The sequence below is a fragment of the Fukomys damarensis genome, unplaced genomic scaffold (assembly GCF_012274545.1).
Source record: "Fukomys damarensis isolate Sample0158 unplaced genomic scaffold, DMR_v1.0_HiC HiC_scaffold_2, whole genome shotgun sequence".
NCBI lineage: Eukaryota > Metazoa > Chordata > Mammalia > Rodentia > Bathyergidae > Fukomys > Fukomys damarensis.
The window spans coordinates 45086453-45107350 of NW_022900914.1; the positions used below are offsets into that span (position 1 = coordinate 45086453).

Below are 20898 nucleotides of genomic sequence, written 5' to 3' on the forward strand. Positions count from 1 at the left end.
TATCACAGTCTGCTTTTGGCAGTTGGGACTATTCACAACTTTGGGGTGGTGCGGTTTTGAGACAGGGTCTCACTATGTAGTTGAGACTGACCTGGAAATCACTATATAGCCCAGGCTGATCTCGAACTCACAGTGATCTTCCTGCCTCAGCCTCCTGAGTGCTGGGATTACAGGCATGCGCCACCATGCCCAGCTCACATCTTAATTACTAAAGAAACATTTAGATGGAGGATTGAGAAATCAGAGGTGAACATAGGATCATGTATTAACTGCTTACTTGAAAGGTAAGAATATTTAGAATACTCAGAAATAATTCCTTTCCCTGTACAGGAAATAGTAATAAGCACTGAGCTATATTTCAAGAATAAAAGCTGACTGCGGTACCCATATCTTCTAGAGGCAAATGCAGCTCAGTGAGTTCATCACCAGTGGCAAGACAGCAGAAATGTGATCTGTACCCCTAGTTCCCAGGGAGCCACCCAGTGGGGAGGGCCCTGAGGATGGGCTATGTACACCACGAGCCCTGGGGAGTGCCTGTGAGTAGAGAATCCTTTCCACCATACTATCTTCCCTCCATGACACAGAGGCTGCATTGGAGAACCCAGCATTCCAGACAACAGAGCTAGGACACCATTGTTGTTAGAATTTAACCTTTCTAAAGTTGTTTATACTAAACTATAAGCAACACACAGCAGACCACCTATAAAAATGTCTGACCTGACTGGAAGCAAAACATCTCTCCTATGTATCTAATTAGTATGTAGAGTTGTTAGGAATAAGCTAATTCATGATTCTCAAAATAGGCCATAGACCAACAGGGCCAGCCTCAATTGGGAACCTATTAGAAGTTCAAGTGCCTGGCCCAGACTGGCTGATAAGAAACTTGGCTGTTCAGTCCAGAAATCTATGCTGAAAGAAATCCTTTGGGTGACTCTGACACTTGAAAAGTTTGAAGCCACTGAGCTGATTAAAATCAGAGGAAAGTACTTGGTTTTATTAGTGTATTAGTTGTCTTAAGCTATTCTCTTGGATAGCCAGTATTCCACTGTGTGCCAGTGATGTGTCTGTCTTGCAACCAGAGACCAGGCCTTTGGTATAAAGGAGTTTAGAGGAGATGCTCTGAATTTAGCTCATGCAAAAAGGATACTGAAAGCCAGGCATGGCGTTGCACATCTGTAATCCCAGCACTCAAGAGGCTGAGGCAGAAGAATCTCCCCAAGTTCAAAGCAAGACCCTGTCTCAAAAAAATAAAAAGATACTGAGAAATAAACCAAAAAAGAAAAGAACTCTTTGTTTCATCCCACTTCTAATGCCATTGGATGAGTAACTGTTTCATAGGAGCTTATCCGATTTAGTACATAACCAACTCTTTGTCACTGAGAGAAAAGACAGGTAAGAAGAGGAGGAAAACCATGAGGTTGCGCTGGAAGATTTCTCAACAAGGTGAAAGAGACAAAGCAGGAGAACTTGAAGGAACACCCTGACCTGCCTCCCCCTGTGACCTGCCTCCTCATGTAGCAGGTTGGCCTCACCCTCAACTTTAAGTTGATTGGGCAGTGAACCAGTGTGGCTGTCACATAGACTCCATTTGCTTTCATTGTAAAAGACCATAATACAGAGTTAGCTGGTGCAAACACCACAACAAAGACCAAAACTTCATATTAGGAGCAAAACTTCAACATTTCTGGAGGGAAAAAAGACTTAGACTTAACATGCAAAATAAATTCACCAGGAATTTCCTTCCTCTTTACAGTTTCATAGAGAAGAGTTTCATAGAGACCCAGAAGTTGAACTTGATTCATAAATCACAGTGGTTAGACTTTCAGACAGGTCCTGGCTTATATGATCTTTCTGCTCTGTTCACACCATGCTACAACTCCACATTTTCAACCCGACCACTTTCAACAGGCACGCTCATGGGTTTGAATTTGTTATGACCCAAGAAGTGAGGATTCAATGTGATAAGATTCTACGTGGGCTTTCCTGACTTTGTCTTATTCATACAATAGTTTTGTTAGGTCTGGCCCCTCTTTGTGTCTTCCTGAATAGAGATGGATAGAATCAGATTTAAAGTCACTGGTAGGAGATGGGGTGAGGAGACACATCTCCCAACTCACAGCAGTTTCAAGAAGTTCTCAGGTAGCAAAGAAACACCAACAGAATTCAGAACTTTCATCCACTGTGTTGTTCTTATACCCCTTCACACCACCCACCAGTCCAACTAGCCCCAAAATGGGCTCCTTGACAAGGAGGCACAGGGTCACTTTCTACCCACCCCACAGCCAATCTAAAGATGGTAGTGAGTGGGGAAGGGTGCTAGCTGCCCCAGGGCTCCCATTCACTTCTACCATACTATGCTTATAACTACTTTGTGGTAGCATTTTCCTTTTACGTATTTTGTGAAGGATCTGTTCGATTTTATCCATCTTCTCTTTGTCCCTCCTCATGAGGGAGGAGCTGAAGAGCCCACCTATAAGTAAGAGGAACCTCCCATAATCTACCACAAAGAGAAGTGGCCAAATCAGCCAGAGCCTGGTAGCTTTTGCTAGCTTTCAGTCTAGTTGGAATACTTTCTGGTCAGGCTAATTGGAAACAAGGAAGTATGCAGTTTATTCTTCAGCTATGATTGAGTGGCTATAAAAACATAATCACTCAATCATAATTGACAGCCCAAAGAGGGGTCCTTGCTGCTTCTGTGTGATTCCTGGGGGGGATGTGTACTGGCCATGGCCATCCATGTAATGAGTAGGTGCTAGCAGGAACCTGCAGAGGTGGGTAGAGCATGGAGCTCGGAGGTGAGAATGATAAGGCAGGCTTCAGAGTGATCGAGGCAGTCACCCAGACAGCTCTTCAGGGCACATGGGCTGCAGCCCTCCTGATGGGGTGCGGGGAGTGAGAGTTGACATGTCCCTGTACTCAGAATACTCCTTTGGGTGACCAACAAGAACTCAGCGTACTCGCAGACAGCCCATCCAACTTCCCTGCTCGGGATAATCATCTCATGGTGTCCAGCCTGTCCACAGCACACGTTTAAAGGTTTCTTGCCATCCTATGGGTGAGCTGTCTCTGGGGCCAGCTTGTGGTGCGTGGACTTGAAGCAATGGGAACACTTCTTTATTCCTGCTGACTGCAGCTGGACACCCAACCAATGAAGTCAGGTTGGAGGGGCCTAATTCCTGTTTGAACATAGTGGTGTTCTTTCCAGAAGTTGAGATGTTTCCAGTGTGTCGGTGTGGAATTGGAACTATAAATTAGTCCCCCTTTGATTAATACTTAATAAGTCAAACATTTTGCATTATTTTTCAGGTTGCCCTCAAGGTTTGACACATGGCAGAATATAAAATAAATACTTTTCAAAATAAATCAAGCAACAGACCCACAGCTGGGTTATTCAGAATGGTGGGCCGCTTGGTGCTACACTCCCCAGCTGATATCATGTGCTAACAATGCCATGTGGCTGTTGACTCCCCTGAAGCCTTTGTCACTGTTTGGCCCACTGGCCACTGTCTGGACACCGGTGTCCTATCTCACTTATTTTATGAAGCTCCAGATGTAATAAAGGCAAGAGGCAGACAAGAAATGGAAAGGAGAGTGCTAATCACATGCACCATCTGAGGAGCACCTCCTCTCTACCAGACCCTCAGCACACTGGACCGCTTGTCATAACTATTCCTGTAAGGTTCGTGTTCTTGTTCTTAGATGACAATAGAGCACAGGGAACCTAAGGGACTTTTGAAATCCTAACAGTCATGAGGAGGCAGATCTGGGGTTCACAAAGGATACCTGTGTGGTGTTTCCATGTAGGAGAGCAGGTAATAGCACCATGAAGACAGAAACAGGCTCTGATCTGAACCTACGCATAGCCCAGGACTTCGCCATGCACACTGCCCACAGCACCCTTGTTAAGTCTCTGCCTGTGTTCCCAAACATTATTCCTCCCTTCAGCTCCCTTTCCTTAGCTCCAAATTTCTGTGTGCCTAGTCCTCATCCTTCCCTTCAGTTTCCAGGCATTGCCTGCTTTAAAATAGCTTACTGCCTGTGGGATGCTGGAAAAATCAATACTAAGCAGCAAAGGCCCTCTCTTGAGATTTCCTGAAGAAATTCTGAGACAAAATTGAGTGGGTGAGCAAAATCATGGCTTCCCACAGCAGCCAGGAAGTGGAGGCAGATGAAATGATAGCCCAAAACCCCTAGAGGCCTTTATCTCTGCCTCTTCATTTAATTGAATACCATCCTTTTAGGTAACTGGAGCCTCAGTCCATGCGCCAGACTAGTAGCCTATCTCTTCACACAGAGGTGCCATTATAGACAGCGGTAGGAGAGGTGGCGGCCGCGGACACTGCAGCCCTAGTGAGACCTCAGGATTACCAGATCAAAGGAGGTATGTGCTTAGTAGGAAGAGGGGAGGAGTTTAATGCCAGCCAGAAAGAATGGCTGCAGCCAGGGGCAACTTCCTAGGAGCACATCTAAAAGTGACCAACCCTGAGCCTGAGAGATCCAGAAATATGTGATGAGCCTACTAAAAGTTCTCAAAAATAAACACTGCACATAGGGGACCAAAATTCTGATGACCTTTGGGTAAAGGTAGGAAAACACCTTGGAATGTAGTGGGTCAAAATAGATAGTGGCCTTACTGCTATGTAAGACACCATAAATCGACAAGGCTTTCATTTTATGAGTAGTACACAAGTTGAGGACACATGTGCCACCCAGCCATCCTCCTTCTGTCTTCCTCTAGGTCATCTACTCACTCATGAATTAGAAGGGGATCCCAGTTACCTGCTTGCCTGCAATGTCCATGTGTTTCTCTTCAGGCCTGAAGACAAAAAGTTGCAGTCTAATCATAGTGTTATTTAAATCTTTGTGCCCCTGAATGCCAGTGCCCTGCAAGAGATCTCTGGGGACACATCCTCTGCTGCCTTCTGTTGAGACTCAGTCTATGAAGCCATCACATCCTCTCTCCAAGGACTACTTATAGTTTAAAGACTGCCAGTTCCCTAAGTGTGGTCTGTGTCTAGCTCCTCTCTACAGCACCCTCTAACTTCTACTGTGTAACCATAACTCCTTAGGTGTGTAGATGCTTAGATGGTTAGGTAGAGGTGTGAGTGATTTGATGCATGAATGACTGGATGAATACATGAGTGAATGACTATATTTGCAAAGTAGCTCCCTGGAATAAGAGATGAAACTGTTACCTGTGAAACAGGTTTTTTCTACACAAAAACTACAACACTGAGAAAGGAACCCGAAGCTTGCATCATGCTCACACTAACTGCGATATTCTCTAGGGACAGATCATGGTACTGATCAAGTCTGCCTTGCTTGGAGATTTCCACTGACCTTTTCCTTTTTTCTTTTCTCTTTTCAGATCATCAAGGAAGTCCCTCCACCCCCTGTTGAAGAGAGTGAGGTAAGTGGCCAGAACAGATGAGTAGGCTGGCTGGGCTACAGAGAGACTTTGTCCTCAGCCAAGCAGAGCCCAGTCCCCACTGTGTGTGGGGCCAATTTGCCCCTTCCTCCAAAGCATCACTGGTTCTAGGAATAGCCTAACATTAAAGTATTCAGTTTTCTTTAATTTAAAACAGTATTATCTAAAAATTTGCCAAGCAGTAATTAAAATATGCTGGAGGAGGATATGCTAATATCCTGGTCTTGCTCTTGAATCCTCATCATCTAAAGAAGAAAACAATCTCAGACTCTTACCATTAAACTGACTAGTAAGCAGTTATTTTTTAAAATAAATTTTATAGGTACATTTTAGGTGTACAGTATAATGACATTCATCATTGGAAATTTGCACCTTTACATAATCTATCTTGGTTCTTATTTTTCCCCATTCCCTTTCCCTCCCTTCAACCTCTCCACCCCTCCCTATTTACAAAGGCTTTATTTCCATTTTTCATTTTCTCATATTAATTCCACTCCCTTCTTTCCTCTCCAGTACCCCTCCCACTTTCCCTTCCCCTTTTCCCCTTTTCTTCCTATTTTACATTATCTATTATACCTTTTAGTCCTTATTTGCACTTTCAGTAAGCAGTTCTTATGTAAGGGTGGCCTGAGTAGAATATAGTAGAGGTATTAAAGGCTAATCATGAGAAAGATCCTCCCTGGGTTGCACAGCAACCAGCTTTCCTAGTCTGGACTATCTGGACTCCCTAGAAGCAACACTCACCAATTTAGAAGCCACAGTAAAGATCTGAAATGTAAGTGGCACTAAAATATGTAATGATTAGGTTTTAAGCACTTACTTCAATCCCTAAAGCCTAGCTTTGTGTGCAAACGAAGTTCAGCCCCCTCACTCTTCCCTTTCCCAATGTCTTTGTTAAGTTTCCTGCATACAGAGAGGCAGATGATTAAATTTAAAATTTCATGTGTCTCTTATTTCCTGAACCATATACATATAAGCCAAGGGATTTAATGGCTGCAATCAATTAAAGCACATCTTGTTGGAATGCTAACTTTCTGCCCAGAAATCAAGAGAGGAAATTACATAGCTGTGCAAAGAGGAGGGAGACAAAACCCTCTTAACATCCACAAAAGCCTTTCCTAATCCTTCAAGAGAAGACACTGCAGCAAGTTCCATGGCAGTTTTGGCTTTCCTTCTGTTATATGCAGCTATTTCTTGGACTCCTGGAGAAAAACAGAACAAGAGGCTTCCTTGTTGGGGCTGCTCTGTTGCCCATGCAGTATAGAGTAGTCCCCACTTCTGTTAGGTCCAGCTAGACTTGTTGCTCTTGCTTCTGAGACTTGCTCTGCCCCTGCCTTTAGAAGGTGATGTGGCAGCCACCATGACTGCAGTACCAGCCAGGGGATGCAGGTACAAAGCTGCGGAGGTTTCATTTACCCCAGATCCAGCAGCTGACACAGGGTTCCACCCACAGTACAAGTTCAACAAATATTTGTAGGATGTAGTACTGTACACAACAACAAAACTTGGAGGCAAGAAAAATAAAAGAATAGCTAAAAGTAAAGGCAGGAAAATACTTGAGCTTTATTGGTTTCATTGAGTATTTTGATAGAGGTTGTGCTTTCACCTGAAGAATTGGTTTCTGAAACAAAATGACAACCTCGGGATACTTGAGAGCTGAAGGCCTCTGTAAGGCTTAAAGGATCTTCTAGGTTGGCCAAGGCCAGCTAAGGCAGGTGTTGCGGACCTCAGCATGTGTGTTGGGCCCCAACACACAATGCCTTATGAGTTAGGTGACCCTAATCTCCTTCCCAATGTGTTTCGGCAGGTAAAAAGAAAGAAAAGAAATCCCACAGAAACAAATAACATAACAGCCCATGCACATAACGTTATCTTCATTCTCTAAGTTTAGTAATTTATCCATGTACACTAGACATTAGACATGCTTTCCTTTGGATGTGATGATTATTTAACTATGAAGATTGGGATATTAATACCTAACTTGCTCATATATATGGCAGAGAACACAACTTCACATAGCTTTTGAGTGTTGGAAGCTGTTGAACTCTTTGAGAGTAAGTCAAAGATTAACTCAATACAGATCCTGACCTTCAAGTAGGTATTGGTCTAAAGCTTTGATGCAAAGGGAAGAGATAATGAAATACCCCGAGACTTCAGAGAAGAAAACAGGAGAAACTGGGTCGATGGAAGGAATTACAGTGTGTTTTGCAGTGCCAGCCACACAGGAGCCAAGCTTGTGGCACTGGTGGGATATGAGCACCGTAGCTGGAGTAGAGAAGGGTCTGGAGTCAGATCCCAGGCTGGACCAGGCTGGCCTTGAATTTGCGATCCTCCTGCTTCAACCTCCCAAATGGCTGGGATCACAGGTGTGTGCCACTGTGCCTGACCTTACCACTCTTTACGAAGATCCTCTTTAATGAAGAATCCCCTTTAATAGGGAATATCAAAAGGCATAATATAAAAACTCATGACTTTCTGAGATTCCAGGTAAGCATCAGTGATTCATTTGTGCAATGGAGAGTACAAAGAGAGTTGACCTGAAATTTGGAGATCTCAACAAAAGCAAGGAAACTCAATGTTAACAACTACAAGGGATCTTTCCTGGGTTAAGGATATTTCCTTCCTAACTGGTGCCAGAGTGAGATTTCTTCTCTATATCTCTATTCCAAACAACTGACAATTTATGGGAAAATGCAAAAAATGGAATACTTAGTCCAGTGGTTTCATTATAGATGTAATCACCTTCCATGGATTCTCTAACTACCTTTGAGTTTTTATCAGGCTCATTAGGCTGTAAAACATTCAATTAATAGTTTTTCACATTATCTATTTTGATATTCTCTATTAAAGAAGATCATTGAGAGCTCATTATAAAGATTCATAAAGTCATCTTCATTCTCTAAGTTGAGTTATATAGTACATGGGCCTCCCTTAGGATGTGATGGTAATAAAAGCATCAGGAATATAACAGTAATTAATATTTAATTTGTTCATATAGATAGCAGAGAGAGGTTTTGACTTCATGCAACTATTATTTTAATTGAGAACAGCTGAACTATTAATTGAGACCAAACCAAGCTTGTCTAAAATGAATGAACCCAGATAAACTGTGATTAATGAAAGAGCAGCAATTAAGGCAGCTCCAGGCACCAGCCTCCTCATGGCCCTCTTCTTGCCCTCACTCTTAGCACTCTGCTTCTTTCCAGGAATTTACTCCCTTCTGCTCTCTTGCTGGCCTTCTTCATACTGTGGTAACTCTGCAGACCCCTTCTGTTCTGACTGCCTGAGGGCATTTCCCACGCCTTCATTTCAGCTTCTGCTTCCAGTAAATATATCTTTAGTCTCTCAGTTTCTATCTCCTTGTTCCCAATAAAGGAATTTCCTTGGCCTGATTTGTCTTTTCACTCTGGACCATAGATAGATAGGTCACAGCCAAGCAATGGACTGGCCGCATTTAAGTTGGATGCCCACTTCTGGTCCAATTGCTGTAGCCAAAAGAAGAGTCATGTGCTGCTTAACAGGCCCCAACTCCCTAAGCATGGTAGGCACCAAAGCTTCTCTGGAAACATGTTTTAATAAACTAAATACAGTCTAAATAAATATCAGAATATGAGCTACAGCCAGGAATCCATGCCATATTCCATCTCTACCTGCCATTCATACAGGCTCCCAAAAAAGTCTACTATCCCCAACTTCACACACATTTGAAAGAGAAAACATAACAGGAAGCTCCATGACTGAATGGAAAGTTGAATATGGCTTTGCCCTAAGAAACTAAAGAAGTCTCACACCTACATATAAAGTAAACATACTGGGAAAAAGAAGACTCATTACTCACATATACCTCTTACTGTAACATCAAATATATAACTCACAGGAACACTTGCAATTTCCTTAATCCTCCTGCCATGACAAGAACCAGGCTGAACAGATTAATAGTACATTTCATTTGCTGATGAAAAGCAAGCCGGTTCCTAAAATCTAGAGTTGCCCTCCATTCCCTTTGGAGCTGTCTGGTTTAAAAAATTAAATATGTCAGAAATAAACTGGAAAAACTAGTCAAACTAGAGATGAAGGCAATGAAAGTTTAAACATTTTACCTTTTAGCTTCAGGCAAATTAAGGCCTTAGGCTCTGAGTTGAGCACACTGAGAAAATCAAACAGGATAGAAGTATGAAATATTTGTGAGTGGCTGCTATGTTTTTAGGCACTTAAAATTCTTAATCTCATTTGACAACTTCAGAATGTGTGCTTCCGCATAGAGTGTGTGTTGAGATCCTAGCTCCTTCTAGGATCTAGGCAACACTGAGATTCCATGTGGGAGTTTGTCTTAAGACGGGTGTAACAGCAGGCTTATAAAGTTGTTGACCTAACTGGTCCTCTTCAGGGAGAAAGGGAGATTCACAGTGTACATTGCATCTAAGTCTGTCAAATTGACAATAACAGAGATAATAATAGAAAGATAACACTTACGATTATCCAGGCAACTAACATCAAAAAAAAGTCTTGAATGTTTCATTTCATCATTCGACAATCCTGGAACAAAGATGTGCTATCATGATCCCCCACTTTATACATGAAAACCTGATGTATAATTAGGTTAGATGAGCTGGGTTAGCTTTCCATCATTATGAGAAAATACCTAAGATAGTCAATTTAAAAGAAGGAAAGGTTTATTTTAGCTGGTTTCAGTCCATAGTCACTTGGCCTGTCACTTGGGAACTATGGAGACACAACGCATCATGAAGGAAGTACATGGCAGGGAGGCCTGGTCATTTTTTGGAACAGAGAAGCAAAGAGAGGGACAAGAAGGAGCTAGGATCACAATATCCCCCTCAAGAGCACACCGCCAATGACCTAACTTCCTCCCACTAGGCCCCACCTCCTAAAGGTTCACAGCATTACAGTGAAAAGTCAACACCTTCTATACACATTTCTCTCTCTTTGGACACAAAACACTAGCCTACAGAAACCTCTCACCCATACATACAAGCCCAGAGAGGGGCATTGTGAATCTTCTTGGTGATGTGAAAGCATGAAAGGAGAGACAAACCACAAAACATGGGCCCAAAGAAAACTAAAGAGCAGCTAGCTACACACTAGAGCATGGAAAGAACACTGGAAATAAGTGGTCATCTTGATATCAGTCTTAAAAGGGCTGTGGGCCTTGTCTGAGTGCCACCTGGGCCTGGGTAGGGTGATACTGCCACTCAGGAATGGAGCCCTTGAGGCCCCTGGAGGTCTTGTGACTGGTTGCAAGTGCTACAGACTCTTCAGATTCATGCAAGGAACAATTGCACTATGCTTCCTTGTCAGGTCCAAGTTCACATCAAAGTCCCATCACTTGGTAACTGTGTGATCGTGAATGATGTCTTAAACAATGGGCAGAAGAAAGGAAAGAAGAGTTTTCCAAGCATCCTCAATGTTGAAGCCTAGGGCTGTACAAAAGCCTGGCAGGATGGAAAGATGGAAAGGTTCAATGCCTGAGGGCGTGACAGGAGTAATCCAATTCTGGGCTAACCAAATGGGTACATTAGACTTCATATTCATTCCACAGCTGTTTCTTCCTGAGCAGCACTGTTCCTGAGGGCATGCCCAGGTCTGCCTGAGGACAAGCAGGTCAGAAAGACCTGAGGAATGTGCTGCCACTTATGTCACCAAGCATTAGCCGACTGGACACCACCTCCTTTAACATTTAAACAAAACTTCCTATGATGGAAAGCCAGCATCCCTCCTGATCTCTGTGGTTTCTCCCAGGCATTGCTGATTTCTACTGCTTGCTGTTTTTAGATACTATGTGGCAAACCCAATCCCTACACTCCCCCAAGGCACTAGTGGCACAAATACTGGCTTAAGTATAGAGCTGGGTGACAGCACAGGTCAGGGAACAAATAACTTCTGGCAGAATATTATTAGATTTTTTTTTCCATCCCTGTCCTTCCACTACTAGAAAGTTCTCAAGCCGTCTCCCCAGGGACACATGGCACTTCTGCATAGCTCAGTTTCACTGTTTTCTGCTCACCGCTTGCTGGTTGCTCATACAAAGCAACTTGACTTGCCAATCTTGTCCTCTAATAACCATGCAGGATGTCAAAATTATGTTTAACAAAAAATAGCTGAAGAGATCCACTCCCCTCCTTCAAGGGCAGTGCAGAAGGAAACTTTCCTCTTTCTTAAGAGGCATTTTTCTTTAGATGTAGAAATTCGCCTTCAGGTACTGCCGATTGTTAAGAGTGGACTCACTGGGTCTGTGATTTTACTTCAACAATTTTTGGCCAAATGAAAAAACACATCAAAGATTCCCTTCTCTTCCTGTGATTGCAAAACTCTCCACTCTACAGAATGTGTAAACAGAGCCATGCTTACTGTAAGGGAAACTCTGACTCTCCCGTTAGTCAAACCCTGGGCCTCTATGTTGACTTTTGCTGTTTGAGGTTGGCATACAAACTCGGGTCAGGGAGTAAAGGACAGGCTTGGTGGATCGGGAGTGTGTAGAGCAACCCTCTTAGACTAGGTATTTCCTGTTGCATGACCACAGCCCTGCACAAGCATGGGACTAGCCCACCCTCCTTCCTGGGCCCCGCCCACTTGAGGGGGGTTGCAAGGAAGCCTGGAAAGGATGGAAATCAATTTTATGTCATATAACTAAGCACTCACAAAGTTTGAAAATTTGTAAATTGTAAATTGTAACTCTTTCTTTGAAATTAAGTTCTTAAAGTATGAGGGGGGGGCGGTAATTGCTGGATGATAAATCAGAAAACCACACCAGAAGTTCTCCTTCATTGGTCATTTCATTGCTGTGGGTCTGACATTCTTTTTCTATGCAATGAAAAGACCTAATTAGATGGTTTCTGGTGTTTGCCCTCCTGTAATGAAGAAGAAAAAAGAAGAAGAGGAGGAGGAGGAAGAAGTAGAGGAAGAAGAAAAAGAGGAGGAGGAAGAGGAAGAGAAAGAAGAATAGGAAGAAGAGGAGGAGGAGCAAGAAGAAGAGGAAGAGGAAGAAGAAGAAGAAGAAGAAGAAGAAGAAGAAGAAGAAGAAGAAGAAGAAGAAGAAGAAGAAGAAGAAGAAGAAGAAGAAGAAGAAAGTCTCCTGAATAAAGCAGCTTTATTCTTGTTTTTTAAAATATATTCTTGCTGCTACCATGTTTGATTTTAATGGATAAAATTTCTGTTATCTCCTCTGGAAAACTGCCCTAACACAGGGATGTCCAGGCTTTGTGGATCCACATTTCATGTATCTATGTGCACAGACATTTGCCTACGTCCACTTCTTGTGGTAACATGGAACCATATGTGTAAGATGCATAAGGTTCTTACTTTGACTTCATGAGATGCAATAAGTCTGGATTTAAATCATAATAAGGCTCTAAACTAGCATTGTTTGTAAGTTTTGGTTTTATCTTGTCATATCATGTAATCATAAATCATCACAATTATCAGGTACAAGGAGTGGAGAACTAGAAAAATAGCATTAATGTGATGCCATCAAATGACTAAGAAAAGCAAAATACAAGGGACAAAACCCAGAACCTGCCAGGGAAGCTCCCTGAGTCCAAATCGAGCTCTGCCACACTCAAACTGAGTGACCAAAGTTACAACCTTCTACTCCAGGCCTCTAAAATGAAAATAACAACGCTGCCTTCCTCTCTGGGTGGTTGTAAGGTTAAAAAGTTAAAACATGTGAACACTCAGAAGAGTGGCTGGCCCATCAGCAATAAAGCCTGCATGAACTCAATGGTGCAGTTATCATGAATCCAGTGCCTGTTTGTTGAGCATGTACTGTCCACTCAGAATACAAGGGTCAAAATAATCCATTCTACCTTCAGAGGTCACAGTCCCACAGGGAAGAACAGATCTGTTTAGAGACAGAGAAGAGCACCAAATGTTAGATGCCAGCATATTATACATCTAGTCTGCAGTGTTAACACTGTTTTTTAAGGTATATTAAATTTTTTAAGTTTTAAGAAGCCTGCCTATCCCAAGCACAGCATTTGACTCCAGGAGTCTTACTATGAAGGACAGATTATGCCCCAGTAAGAGAGAAAGCCAGGTAGGAGGCCTCCACAATATCCAGGAGACAGCTGATGTCAGTTTGAGCTTAGGGTAGCAAAGATGGAGCTAGAAGTGGGAAAGTCAGTGGATTTGGGATCAAGTAGAAGAAGGGGCAGCCAAAGCTTCTGGCAAATTTGGAGTAGGAGGATCAAGGGAGAGGGAAGATTCAAAAATGACTCCAGGCGATGGGAAAGACTATAGGAAGAACAGGTTTGAGTAGGGAAATCAGGAGGTTTTTTTTTTTTTTTTGCAGTGGTGTTACTGAGATGTGTATTAGCTCTCACGAGAAGGCACGAATGTCAAGACCCCAATTGGAGTTTTGAAGAATCAGAGCTGATGATACAAATTCACCAAATTATAGTATGAAGATGGGATTAGATGAGATCTCCTATGTCTTAGTCAAATGGTGGTGAACCTATGGCACACATGCGGCAGAGGGCACACAGAGCCCTCTCTGCTGGCACTCGAGCCAAGTCACCAGCAGCCAAGTGTCAGATATGCAGGTTTAAGTGCAGTGTTGGCACTTTGTGATAAATAAGTGGATTTGGGGATGCAGTTTGGGTACTTGGTCTCTAAAAGGTTCTCCATCAGTGCATTATGGTATGTAATTAGAATTAGATGAGATCTCCTATGTCTTAGTCTGTTTTCTGCTGGTATAACAGAATACCTGAGAGTATTCTCTAAAGAAAAGACATTTATTCCACATATTTCTGGAGATCTATAGTGGCAGAGAGTGCAAAGTCAAGGGCTCATATCTTGCCAGGGCGTTTTTGCTAATCATCCCATAGCAGAAGATGAAAAGGCAAGAGAACATGTGCACAAGACTGCAGTAAAGTAAAAGGAGGCCAACTCACTTTTATGACAAAACCACTCTTGTGATAATTAACCCAGATAACAACATTTATCCATTAGTGAGGGCAGAGCCCTCGTGGCCTAATCACCTCTTATTAACTCCCACCTCCCAACACTGTTGCCCAACGCATGAATTTTGGAGGACACAATCAAACCCAAGCATCTTACATAGGAGTAGGAAAATGGAAAACAGGTCCCAGCATTATACCACAACCTGACCTGGTAGTACTGCTTTTATTCCCACTTCAGAGATAAAGAAAATGTTCTTGGGTAGATGACATTACTTGCCCAAGATTCCAGGGAGCAGTGGCACTGGGGTTTAACTCCAATGGTTGTACAAGCTCTGCTCCTGTCCATACACACATCCAAGGAACTTTGTCCTTCATGTGTCACAATCTCTCTGCAGGAAGAAGATGATGATGGTCTGCCTAAGAAAAAGTGGCCCACGGTAGATGCCTCTTATTATGGTGGACGAGGGGTCGGAGGCATTAAAAGGATGGAGGTAAGAGACCAGCTTCATGGACACTTACCTTTGTGATGACCACTCCCAAAGCAGATGGTAGAGATCCATGCTTGAGGTCTGGTGGAGATGTGGAATGTGAGGCAGAAAGGTGAAAGTGGGAGGTACAGCCTTTTAACCATGCACCTCCATATCTTGCCTACCATTAGTCAGGAAAGAGGTGACTTGTGTGCTCAAATCCTTCAGTGGTCTCTGTTCTTACAGGAACAAAATCCAGAGCTCTTACCTGACCCTACAGTATTTATATGCATTAAGCAGCTTCCTGCTGCCTGGACATCTCCCCAAAATACATGTGCACATGTCCCACTCTCTCTGTACCTTCTGCCCTCTCCCTTTCCTTTTCTCCACACTCCTCCTCCCTGGGCCTCAAAAGCCTAAGGAATTATAGACTTGTTCCTTGCACATCAGATGTGTACTTGTCATTCCTATTCTCGTGCAGCCAATTTTATTTTGTCATGTTATTTTATGACACTGAATTTATTTTAGGTTCGTTGGGGAGAAAAAGGTTCTACAGAAGAAGGTGCCAAGCTTGAAAAGGCCAAAAATGCAAGGGTAAAAATGCCTGAGCAGGAGTATGAATTCCCCGAGCCTCGAAATCTCAACAACAATATGCGACAGCCCTCATCTCCCCGGAAGTGGTACTCTCCGATCAAGGTGTGTCTCTCTCTACACACACACACACACACACACACACACACACACACACACACACACACAAAATCCCTCTAGGGCTCATTGTTCCCAGCTGTGGGGAAATTTCCTTTGTTCTCCATCACCTCTCTTCCTTTCACCTCTCTAGCCTTTAAAATCCTCTTTGGAACCTGGCCTTGTGACACCTGTAATCCCAGCACTCTGCGAGGCTGGAGCAGAAGGATCACAAGTTACAGCCCAGCCTCAGCAGCTTAGCCACCTGACCCTGTCTAAACATAGACAATAAAAAGGGATGGGGATGTAGCTCAATGCAAATGTCTTAGGTTCAATCCCCGGTACAAAGAAAAGAGGAGAAGACTCAAGAAAAACACCTCTTTGGTTTCTTTGGAAGTTTAAGCCAAAGGAGGCAGCTAATACTTTCTAAAGACCACTTTTCTGATCTTCTTGAGGCCAAATGGCCTTGGATTCCTGTGAGTGTGGTAGCACCCTCTCTTCAGCCCTGCCCTTAGACATCTGCATTGTGCCAATTATCAGAAAGCCCTAGAAAATCATAGCTGAAAAGACTAGAGAGAACCTGTCTCCACTTCTTCATTTCTCATCTTACACAGTAGAAACTGAGATAGGCAGAGATCTTGCTCTGCTGGAATCTGGAACTCAAGGTCCCAACACAGGACCACAGCTTCCAGTTCAATGGGCAAACAGAAAGGGGCCCCCTCCCAGCCTAAAGTGAAAGACTGAGTATGAGAACCAACCAGTACCACACCATACACACAAACAGCCTTAACCACCTCCGATGGTGACAAAAATAATTTGTGTCATTCACTGAGCTAATTGCTGATTATAGAGTAGCTCTTTTCCTACAAACATCAAAAGAAATAGCATCTGAAACACTGAAGTGAAACATTACTGATAGTCAGCTCCTAGCAGAGCTATCTCAGGCTTACAGGACCTGCAATGCATTTCCATCTTGGTTGGCCATGTTTAAAGCAGGGAGATTCTTACAATAACCCACCCTGCAGCAATGATGAACTCAGGATCTGTGGACTAAGCATAGCTTTCTTAAAGAGCAGCTGTTTGCTCCTACTGCTTTTCTAATAGGGAGCATGCAGTGGCATACACACATATGCAGACAGGAAGGAGCCAAGTAGATTCTCTGAGATGAAGAAGAAAGGGGATTTTCTATTTTGTCATTTCCTGGAATCAGTAACTTGTGACTAATGCTTCTTTGCTAGTAGATAATTTTTCATTTCTGTAATCATGGAGGTTGGGATAATATTAATTCTGTTTGTATAATCCAGTTTCTTCTTGAGAGCCTGTTATTCTTTTACTAACTGGTAGTTTAAAACTTACAGTAGTTTCATGAAATAAAGGATATGGACAAATACACTTAGAAATTGAAAAATATTCCCAACGCCCATTTGGAATTAGTACCAACTCAATGAGTATTTGTCATGCACCTACTATGTGCCAAGCACATCAGACTTGGAATATTCAGAGGTTCCCAAACCTGGATGAGTATTAGAATCACCTGGAAGTGCTTTTAAAATACAGATTCACAGGCCTAGTGGCTCTGAGCCTCACAAAAGACCTCTGAAAGCTCTTACAGCTAGCCAACTTGTCCATTTTTTCTCATCCAGAGAAACTTCTTTTATTCTGCAATGCCCTGTTTTTCACATTTTACATCCAGACTCCTAAGTGATGTCCCTCAGCTGCCCACTGACCACTTCCTTCACAGTCCTGGCTCTAGAACTAGGCATTATATTAAACTGCTGCTTCTCAAAGATAGCAAGGCTTACGCTGGGGCTCCACCCAAGATCCATTGAATCAGAAACGAATGGAGGGGTCCAGCCACCAGGCTTCAGTAAGTCCAGTTGAGAAATTGTCACCCAAGGTTGCTGGCAGCATTCCACAGTGGGGTCTCAGATGGCAGGAGCTGTGGTTCCTATTGTTACATAGGCAGTTAGGACATGTCCATACTTTGGGGATTTGTCAGAAGCCTCAGCAAGGAGACCAACATCAGATTTCAAATAAGGGCTATTTTTGCCACCGACAAAAATGCTGGATTAATATTAAGTGCTTGGGAATCTGAGTGTCATGGAGTCACCAAAAAAGACAGGAGAGCTGTCTGGAATCTGGTGGATTTGCTGAACCTTTCAGCAGGATCCCCTTGTCAGGCCCTGGGAAGGCATGACTGTTCCTCCTGCCTGGTAGTGCAGCTAATGCCAGTGCTTACTCACTCTTTGGTAGGTGTATGAACAGCCAGTGGTGTGATGACTCATGTTTATGAGCCTTCTCTGCACCAGTTTTCACCCCCTGCGGGCATCAAGTATGCTTTGAAGACTCTATAAACAGCATTGCAAGTATAACCCTTGCAATGGGAACAGGTGGGAACAAGAAGAATAGAAGTACAGAAAGGAACTCAAGAGTAATATTGTATACTTTTTATCCAGAGGAAAGGCAGATGTGCCACCAGAACTTCAGCCCTCATGCATTTTAGTGGGATGCATAATCTCTGCTGAGCCCCATTCTAGCTACAACACCTATGAACATTTGCTAGGCCTTGGACTGAACATCAGGCTTCATTTGTTACCATAAACTCTGCTTCCCCTTCCTGAGCCTTCATATATCACACAGTCCTGTGTTGAAACAGAAGGCACACTCCAAAAAGTTGTACTTACAGAGGGTGGACGGTGTCAAGGGGCCCACGAAGGCGGTGAGGCACCCAGGGACTAGCAACAGTGAAGGCTGTTACATCTGTAGACCTACAGGGCAAGGGGAGATGGAGCCCAGTGAGAGGAACAGTGCTGGAGAAAGAAGCACTCATTGGGAGGGGTCAGGATTGGAATCCTCCCTGCCACCTGTGTTTAAATGGCCCACAAGCAAAAGGTGCTTTTTACATTTTCAAACAGTTGTGTTTTAAATGGTTATATAATTACTTGTCTAATGCCTTCCATTTCCTGTTGACCTGCAAAGCCTACCATCTTTACTCTCTGGCCCTTTCTAGATAATGTTTGCAGACTCTTGCACTATAGGAATGTGACCATTGCTGGGGACAGGAAGACAGAGAGGAAGCAGAAGGAACAAATACTACAATTTGCCTTCATCCTGCTTTCTCACCTCTTCTAGTACCACCTATTGGCCAACGGGAAGCTAAATGGTATAGAAGCAGACTTAAAAGGCTGGGAACAAGGGAGGCAGAGAAATAGAGACGATGATGGAGTCAAGCAGCACATGGACAATCATCTTTCCATACTGTGCCTGTCTTCTGTCCGTCCCTGATACAAACAGAGAGAACAGCTCCACCTAGCACAAAACTGTCAGTAGGTCCTGGGAGAACTCCTTGCTCTCCAGCAAAAGTGACCAGAATTATATACAGAGTTAAATGGGTTGCAATAGAATCACTTTTTCTCATGCATTCCATGAAATAGAGTTTAGAAGGTATACTCAGTTGCTAAGCAAACCACAGTGGTCTCTTTTCCACCCACTATCCCCCAGCCTAATTTAAGGCAGTAACCACACCGACCTCACTTCTTCCTACCCTCATTCCAGGCCCATGATCTGGAAAATTTCCCTGATATTTAACCTGCATTCTACTTTGCTCAGTTTTCACCCCCCCACCCAATCTGCAATACTCCATGCTTCTCATTAAATTAGGACTGAACATTTCAGATAAATTGAGTCATAAACAGATATATGGTCACCAGGTAGATTAAAATCAGAAGTGATGGCAGGTTGGGTGGAAGGCTTGCAGCCTCTTTCTTCTCCAATAGCTCTTCCTCATGACTGAAATGACAGAAATGACAACTGACAGCAAAAACCAGACCCTGGATAGCCAGGCAGCCAGCTAGTTCCTGAGAGACAGATGATGAGGGGCAGGGTTGGCCTGTCCCACTTTCAGGGTTGAAGAGGACAGTGGTCTTCTGTATCTCTCCTGCAGAGCCACCTGTCATCTTTGGCCTTAAACACCCTGAGTTTATAGTCAAGCAGCATTCAGTCTTGACCCTGTGCTGGATGAAGCAGTTTAGAGCCAAACAAGACAAACTAGAGTAGTAAGCTTTGTAAGATGTGCTTTTGAGGTTAAACAGATTTCCTCCTTCTCCAGCAACGTTTTAGAATAGTTCCAAATTCTTCTTAAAGAAAAACCAAAAGAAGAAATAGGAAAAAAAAAAAGTTATGCTGTTTGTAGAGTAAATTTCTAACCCTACATTAATTCATTAGTTGAAATTCATTCAATGTATTCATTAATTTCACTGAAGGGAAGTGAGGGTCACAATATCTACTATGTATTTCAAAGTATACAAATTGAGGTGTCAGTCCCTGTAAATTGAACTGCCCTCAGAATTTTCAATTTCTGACTAACTTCCAACTTGCTAAAGCAGACAAGTGGGAAGACACAGCTGCTGCCTGGCTAGAGAGAAAGAACAAAAAACCAGAAACCCAGCCCCAACACTCATGGGCCAGGGTACTTTGAATGATGACTGCAGAAACATTCCCAGACCAGTCTTATTGTGCAGAAGAAAGTAAAAAGCTACTATTTACATAGAACATCCAGTTTCTCTATCTTTGTGGATTCAAATAAGACATTTCTAACAATATATTCACTTATAGAAAATAGCTCTTGAACTGTACCGTATACCTAAAATGTACCAATAAATTCAATAAAAAAGAAAATAGCTCTTGTTTAGATTTTAAGAATAAAAATGATATTTTTTTGGTCTTTTTTTCAGCTTTAATTGAGTTTATTGGTACATTTTAGGGATACAGTACAGTTACATTCATCGTTGGGATCTTGTACCTCTACATGACAGGTCTTGGTTCTCATTTTTTCCCTTGTCCCTGCCCTCCCTTCACCCCCTCCTCCCCTCCCCATCTACAAACACTTTATTTCCATCTTTTAATTATCTCACATTTTTTTCTTTTCCCTTATTACCCTTCCCTTACCCATCCCACCTTCCCTACACCTTTAGCACCTAGAAAGCTATTTTTAAAAGTCAGCTACTGCATTCTGGCAGAGGTTTCCAAGGTTTGTGGAGAAATCTTTGTTTTAGCTTCACAGGAGCAGTGCCACATTTCACCAGGGGAGTAAGGATCAGGGTCTAAATTCATCATTTGGGGAGGCTTCTGCATGCTGGACACCCAAATCTGAGAAAAAGAGAATTGCCCTCAACAGGAAAAGCTTCCTCCAGGCTTTAGAGAAAGCCTGAGGATCTGTGGGAAGAATCTCTGAGACTCTTTTGGCCTCAAAAGGATATTATAAGTAGACCCTTTTGCTACTGTCTTTAAATACCAGCCTTCTGCCTACATTCAGAAAATCTAAGATCCAAGAGCTTCCATCATGGACTTCTTTTAACTTTAGAGAGTTGTTTTTGTTTACTTTTTTTTTTTTTTTTTTTTT

The 20898-nt window shown here is 42.9% G+C and overlaps 1 protein-coding gene across 1 annotated transcript in view; it reads left to right on the forward strand.

Moving 5' to 3' along the window:
* Positions 1 to 20898, forward strand: part of Antxr1 (ANTXR cell adhesion molecule 1) — a 206607-nt gene that overhangs the window by 136424 nt on the left and 49285 nt on the right. Inside the window, 3 exon segments of the mRNA XM_033764479.1 lie at positions 5369 to 5410; positions 14739 to 14834; positions 15339 to 15506. Coding sequence (XP_033620370.1) covers positions 5369 to 5410; positions 14739 to 14834; positions 15339 to 15506 — 306 coding nt within the window.